At 46.3% G+C, this 7,464-nt stretch overlaps 1 protein-coding gene across 1 annotated transcript in view; it reads left to right on the top strand.

Moving 5' to 3' along the window:
- Reep3 (receptor accessory protein 3) overlaps positions 1–7,464 on the top strand; it is an 87,333-nt gene that overhangs the window by 55,941 nt on the left and 23,928 nt on the right. The window contains exons 3-4 of the mRNA XM_021173853.2: positions 3,168–3,244; positions 6,864–6,984. Of these exons, the coding sequence (XP_021029512.1) occupies positions 3,168–3,244; positions 6,864–6,984 (198 nt within the window). The remainder of the gene's footprint in view (positions 1–3,167; positions 3,245–6,863; positions 6,985–7,464) is intronic.

The following is a 7,464-nucleotide window of genomic DNA, read 5'->3' as shown; positions in this document are numbered from 1 at the left end:
ACTTTGTAGACCAGGCTGGCCTCGAACTCAGAAATCCGCCTGCCTCTGCCTCCCAAGTGCTGGGATTAAAGGCGTGCGCCACCACCGCCCGGCGTGGAAGAAGCACTTAATGTCTTTTGTGGCCATTAAGTGAGCTACCTTGAAATGATTATGGGGCTGGGCGCCGTAACACACCCCTATAATGCCAGCACTTGCAGGGGGATCAACAGTTCAGGATCCTGCAGAGAAGAGGAAGGAGAAGGAAGGAGTTGCATCCTTTTAGGCATTTTGAGTAGTCTGGAGATGACTTCACGTCAACAAGAGCATGCGTCATGGTTATCTGCAAACACTAAGCCTCTTTGTCGGTGAGACTTCAGCTGGAGTGACAGCACACTGGATCTGCAGGGGTGGAGAAACATTCCCTACAGACACAGAAGGGCCTGTGGACACGCCGAGGACAGTCAAAGTGATGGTTTTCACAGAACTTACTAATATAAACACTAGTGCTGTGCTTTGTTATCAGTGTGGAACTTTGTCTTCACGTGTCCTTAGGTACAGTTTTAGGAGCTGTCCTACCCCCACCCCACCCCTTTTTTTTTTTAGCCTTGACTTTTGGCATTTCCTCTGGGAAAAACCTTAAACAGAGGCTGGGTGGCCTTGAGGTGCAGTTTTCATAAGGCTTTGCTGAGTAATTGTTCCGTGTAAAATCCCAGCTAGATCAGACAACACATTGCCAAGGTTGACTTTCTCTGTGGTTGCTCCCCCAAACACCACAGGCTCACCCAGTGACATTTAATCATTGCCCAAGCTTAGTGACATGCAAGGTCCGTATTTCTGATAAGAATTCAATCCCTTTACATTCTAGGGAGCACACAGTCAAGGAATTCATTCACAAAAGACAAATTCAAGCCGGGCGTGGTGGCGCCCGCCTTTAGTCCCAGCACTCAGGAGGCAGAGGCAGGCAGATTTCTGAGTTCGAGGCCAGCCTGGTCTACAAAGTGAGTTCCAGGACAGCCAGGGCTATACAGAGAAACTCTGTCTCGAAAAACCAAAAAAAAAAAAAGATAAATTCATACCATAGGTTTTGTTTATATCAAATTATACCCAGTGCCAGACATCCCTGTAATCTCAGAAAGCTGAGGCAGGAGGATTGTCACACACATGAAGCCAACTTTGGCTACAAAGCAAGATCTGTCTAGGAAAAAAAATTATAAAATACAGGCTAGAGAGATGGCTCCGTGGTTAAGAGCTCTTCTGAAGGTCCTGAGTTCAAATTCCAACAACCACATGGTAGCTCACAACCATCCGTAATGAAGTCTGATGCCCTCTTCTGGTGTGTCTGAAGACAACTGTAGTGTACTTATATATAATAAATAAATAAATCTTTAATAATAATAATAATATACAGTCAGTACCACAGGGGAAATGTGTACAATAGACTGTTGATATAGTTTGGTGATGGTTTAGTTTAACTACAAAAAGAATACCTTCTTTTCTTCCTCTTGGAAAAGAAAAGAGACAACAGAGCTGGAGAACTGACCCAGCAAATAAGAGCACTTGCTGCTCTTGGATAGGATTCAGTTCCTATCACCCATATGGCGATTCACAACCGCCCATACCTCCGGTTCCAGAGGGACTGTCGAGGTGTCTGCAGAGCTGAGGAGTATCAGGGCTTAGACATCCAAGGCAAGCCCTCCACCACTCACTAAAGCCCCAGCCTCGAGTCACGTGTTGTTGCCGTTGTCCGTGAGATAGTGAGACAAACATCTATCTCAGAACTGAGTAGTTAGTAAGGGCATATCAGAACAGGGCCCCATGCCCATGGCACATATGAAAATGCGACAAACCCACACAAGTTAGGTGTGTGCTAACTTTAAGTAAGAATATTTTTACTTAGCTGCTTCTCAGGGCATTTGGCATGGACCAGACTGAAGGAAACAATGGTTTTGACTGGGCTCCTCCGGTTTTCCCTCTGTGTAAGGTACAGCTCTCTAGTCCATCCCAGAGTCAGCCAGCTTGGACCCACTCCCTGGCAAAGAGAAAGCCCTTTTACCTCTCTGCTACTTACCCAGGACAGAAGCAATTGCATCCATAATAGAGGTGTCAAAGGCATTATTGCTACTTTATCTGCGTAGCAGTCCCTAGTCCAGTGGCTGCTGTGGGGTTGTGTGTTTGCTTATATTGTTGGATAGGGAACCAAGTAACCAAACAAACAAACAAATAAAAAACCTGAACCTACTTGAAAATGTATCTGCTAGTATTGAAAAATAGGTATGCATCTAAGTGATTGAGTTTAAGAATAACAAATGTGGCATCTGCCTATGAAAGTGTGTAGTGCCAAGCCACAGCTGAGGGCGAGGGACTAGCTAGGGTGTCCTCAGTCAGCAGGCAGGAAATCAAAACTCCCAAATTGCTGCTGTACCTTGGATTCTCACACTGCATGACTGCTTTTATGGATTTCCCAGTAATGGAAGTAACCATCTTTGATCTTTGATCCGTGAACAATTTCTGTCCGTAGAAAAATAAAGAATACAAATATTTATTTACTTACTTACTTACTTATTTGAGGCAAGGTCTCACTGTGAAGCTCTAGCTGGTGTGGCACTCGCTATGTAAACCAGGTTGTCCTCGAACCCAGATCCACCTGCCTCCACCTCCCAGGGACGAGGATTAAAGATGTGCATCCTCACACCTAAAATAATGCAAATATTTAAAGACCAATGAGCATTACATGTCATCCATCGTGTCTTGGACCATTTTATATTTGTACGCATTAAACAGTTCTCTGGTTTCTTAGTTACATTGTATCGGGCCTCAGAGATTTGCTCTTGACTCTGTATACTTGGTGTCATCGGGCCACAAACTCATACATAAAACCCATTAAAAACTGAACCACCGGGCTGGAGAGATGGCTCAGCCGTTAAAGGCTAGGCTCACAACCAAAAACTGAACCACCGTCCTCTGTACTAGGCCCCAGTATAAATCCAGAGATGTGTGTATTTATATAAAACTATTCAGAGCAAATAATTTCTTTCAGCCAGGCTACTATCCAATTCACTGTGTAGCACAGGCTAGCCTTACACTCAGAGGGAATCCTCCTGCCTGAGCATCCCAGATGCTGGCGTTCGGGTGGGAGGGCCTGCAGTCATCCTGGCCAATTCTTTCATGGGTGCCTTTCTGACTTCCAGGTTCGCTGGATGATGTATTGGATCGTCTTTGCCCTCTACACTGTCATTGAAACGGTGGCCGATCTGACACTTGCATGGTAAGTTCAGCTCCAAGGGACACGGGTGCTTTCTTATCCCATCCTTGTCCCACCTCCACACCCCCATGAAAAATAGATCAAGCAACTTAATTCCCCAGCATCTTTTTCTTCCTCGGTTTTCCCCGTGACAACAGCGCTTTCTGTGGAGCTCATCCTCTCGAAGGCAGCTCACTGTGCTAATCCCTGCCCACCTCCCACTCCCACCAGAGTCTTAAAATAGAGAACCTGGCTGTCGTCATCCGCTTTCCACACTCATGAGTTCAGACTGTTTTTCTCGAGGGCTTCCGAAATGACTCTTCCAATCCGCAGCATCTGGTCGTAGCCCTCCCTCCCGGCCCAGCCCTAGAGCTCTGAGACACGAACATTGAGACGTCATGTCAGCAGCCACGGGGACTCCCACCCACTCGGCAGCAGCGCCCTGGCGGCTCTACCCAAGCAACAGGAGGCATAATTACAACATGTTCCTTCCCTCATTGAGTTCACAGTTTATACAGGACCCATACATAAGGACTCGAGTCTCCTCACGTGCTGTTTCCAAGTACCTTTGCATTCAGCCATGCCAGTGGAGAAGTCTCTGCAGCCTGACTTTGACTACTCTGTGGGTTCTTCTTTCTTCCACCCTTCTCCACCCTTTCAGCCCCCTACCCTAACACTAGATAGGAGAGAAAGGGGGTAGAGGGGAAAGAGGGCCATGTTAGACTACTACTACTACTACTGATGATGAGAAGTGTTGAGTTCCTTGGGGCAAGTTTGATCTTTGTCATCCCAATATCTAATTTCTTCTTTCTCCTTCTTTCACACGACTACTTAACAAACTGAGACCAACAGCAACCAACCGACAACCCCCACTCACTCCTCTCTGGGCCCTAGCATTTATGTACCCTCTGAAAAGTCCCCAGAATTCCAAACGTCGCACAATCCCAGAAACTATCTGCAGCTGGCAAAACCTGCCCCTACTAGAGTTCTGGGCAAGGCATAGTCCGCTGCTGTAGACAGTCTGAAGTAACCCCATACCTCACACCTGGGATTAAAATAAACATATTTTCTTAAAGTTCTCACTACAAGTCTTCTTTCTAAAAACGAAACTTTGCCTGTGTTTCCACTTACCATGCATCGTAGACTGGAACTGAAATTAACCAAGCTATCTTTTCTTTACCTGGGCTACTAATGCAAATGGATGGAGAGAGAGAAAGAGAGAGAGATACAGAGATTGATACATAGCTTGATAGATGATACATAGATAGATGATAGAAAGATGACTGATTGATTGATAGAGATAGATCATACGTAGATGATGGATGGATGGATGGATGGATAGATAGATAGATAATAGATAATCAGACTGCAGTACCTATAAGTGACCACTTGAACTCGATGGTCCCTTTCTATTCCTTCCTGTATCTGCTTTACATCATTTCTGGTCTCATCATTTCTGGTCTCATTCTCTTAGAACATTCCATCATGTTGTCACATAGAGGAAAAGTATACACCATTAGACTTCAATAGTCTTTTTTTTTTTTTTGTCCTGAGACAAGATCTCCTGGAATTGCTGGGGGCAGCCTTGAAATCACAGAGCTCTGCCTGCAGCTGACTTCTGAGTGCTGAGATTAAATGCAGGGCTTATCACAGCTGGCCAGACTTAAACGTTCTTAACCTGTCCTCATTTATGAGTTAGTGCTAAGCAATCTCTTCTCTCTCCTTCCCTCCCCCACCTCTTCCCCCTCCCTCTCTCCCTGCCTCCTTCCCTCCTTTCATCCTCTGTCTCCCTCTCTTCCTCGACCCTATCTTCTTCCTCTCCCTGCCTCCTCCTCTCTCTCCTCACCCAGGACTCCCTACATGCTTAGCATATACTCAGAGCCAGACTTCACTCTCCTCCATTTTTCTTTTCTCATTTGAAATGGTTTCCTTGAGGCTGAAGAAGTGGTTCCATTCACTGTGATTTCAATTCTAGGGGACCTACAGGCAGGCACAAGTGTCGCATGTGCGTGCACGCGCGCGCGCGCACACACACACACACACACACACACACACACAGCATACACATGTTTCCCTCCCTCCATCCCTGTTCCTTTCTTTGTTGGTTTTGGAGTAGATGGAGGAGGATTTTCTCTTGGTTTTGAAGAACAGACGAAAGATTCTCAGCCATTTCAGGGATTAAAGCCCTTCCTTCCTTCCTTCCTTCCTTCCTTCCTTCCTTCCTTCCCCTCTTTATTCATCTATTTTGAGACATGATTTCATATGGCCAAGTCTGACCTTGAACTCCTGATCTTGCTGCCTCTACCTTCTAAGTGCTAAGATTACAGACATGTGCTACTATGCGTGTTAGTTTGTTAGCACATTGCTAGGTATCAGATTTTCAAATGTTAGTAGGCAAACCCTTTACCAACTGAGCTATATCCCCACCCAGCCCAGACAGTCTTTTTTTTTTTTTTTAAAGACTTCTGTTTTTTTTTTTTTTTTTTTTTCTAATTTCAAATATAGCTTATGTTCATTATTGGAAAATATAGAAAGTGTTGGATGTTAAAAGCTGGTCTGGGCAGACAGTTTATTCTGGCCAGATGCCTTCCACGCATGTCTTACTACCAGAGTTCCATCTGGATGGAGAGGGCCGACTCCTGAAAGTTGTCCTCTGATCTCTGCACATGTGCCATGGGAGCTCACACCCTGCCATACGTCGTACACACCTGCATGCTCACGCGCAGCGGTTGGGGCTTATTCTGTGTTTTTCAATAGTGAGAGTCCATGCCCTCCATTAAGATGCACTGAGGAAGAGAATCTTTGCTGACTGTGCGCTTGTCGCTCCTCACTGATCCTGGCTGTCTGCCTTACCACAAGAACTCAGACTTGGGGCTCTTTGTATCCTGCTGCCTCGTGGTTCTCTCACCCTGTGTGACTTAGCTCTCAGTGTGGCAGCAGACAGCCCTGTGAAGCACAGTAGGTTACAACAGCAGACGCCGATGTCTTCCTAAGTGTCCCCAAGGCAGGCATTTGATTGCAGCAGTGTTGGCCTCGGCTCCGTTAAGCTTCAGAACCACGGCAGAAGAAAGGATTTCCATGGCAGAAGCTTAAAGCAAGAGGTTGGGGGATCAGAAGAGTCAGAGAGCAGTTAAGACTTACCTTGTCTCTGCCACATTCACTAGTTTTAGCCAGTCAGTTTGCATGATTCAGGGTTGGGGAAGTAACTCCACACACAGGAAAGGCACTTCGTTGGCTGCCAGTCTCCCTTAGTGGTAATTCCCACACCATCCTTCTGCAGTTGGAACTTGGAGAGAGAATTATCAGGGAGTTCTGAGGAAGCTGAGGGACAGATGGAGTTGTCCCCTGGGGTCGGTGGGTCTGTCACATACTTCTGGGGCTGTCCAGAGCTGCAGTGTCTAGATGGCAGTTTGTCCTTCCTGAGCCACCGGAGTCAGTATAGGTGCTGTCCCGAGCAAGATGTCTGCAAGGGTGGCTGAGTTCTTTTGTGAACTTATCTGTGATTGAACGAGATGAACTCGGCAGTAAATTCCGCCATGATCGTCTCCCTTGTCAGCGGAAACAGACACTTTGCCGTTTCCTTGTCACTTGTTATTTTGTTTCGTAGCAAGCCTTGCTTCTTTGTTTGGTGTCTTCTTGTTAGGTTTCCCCTGTACTATGAGCTGAAGATTGCCTTCGTCATCTGGCTGCTGTCGCCCTACACTAGAGGGGCGAGTTTAATCTATAGAAAGTTCCTTCATCCCCTGCTGTCATCAAAGGAAAGGGTAAGTGAGATGCACGGTTACTTCCCCACTGTCTTTAAGGAGTGTGTGTCAGCACGTGTGACATCCAGAGGCTTCTTAACGTTATTCTAAATAAAACTAACAGGGGGAGGTGGTGCACACCTCCAGAGGCAGAAGCAGGTAGATCTCTGAGTTGGAGGATAGCCTGGTCTACATATCCAATACCAGGCTAGCCAGGACTACATAGTAAGACCCTGTTTCATAAAACCTGAATAAACTAGCATCTATTGGTGTGTTGTTGTTATTCTTAGCCAGTTTTTGTTTTTAAGACAAGATCTTGCAGGGCAGTGATGGCTTATGCCTTTAATCCCAGCACTTGGGAGGCAGAGGCAGGCAGATTTCTGAGTTCGAGGTCAGCCTGGTCTACAGAGTGAGTTCCAGGACAGCCCAGGGCTACACAGAGAAACCCTGTCTTGAAAAAAAAAAAGACAGCCGGGCGTGGTGGCGCACGCCTTTAATCCC

The sequence above is a fragment of the Mus caroli genome, chromosome 10, assembly GCF_900094665.2.
Source record: "Mus caroli chromosome 10, CAROLI_EIJ_v1.1, whole genome shotgun sequence".
NCBI lineage: Eukaryota > Metazoa > Chordata > Mammalia > Rodentia > Muridae > Mus > Mus caroli.
Note: the sequence above shows the minus strand (reverse complement) of the source record. Positions and strands in the feature narration are given on the sequence as shown.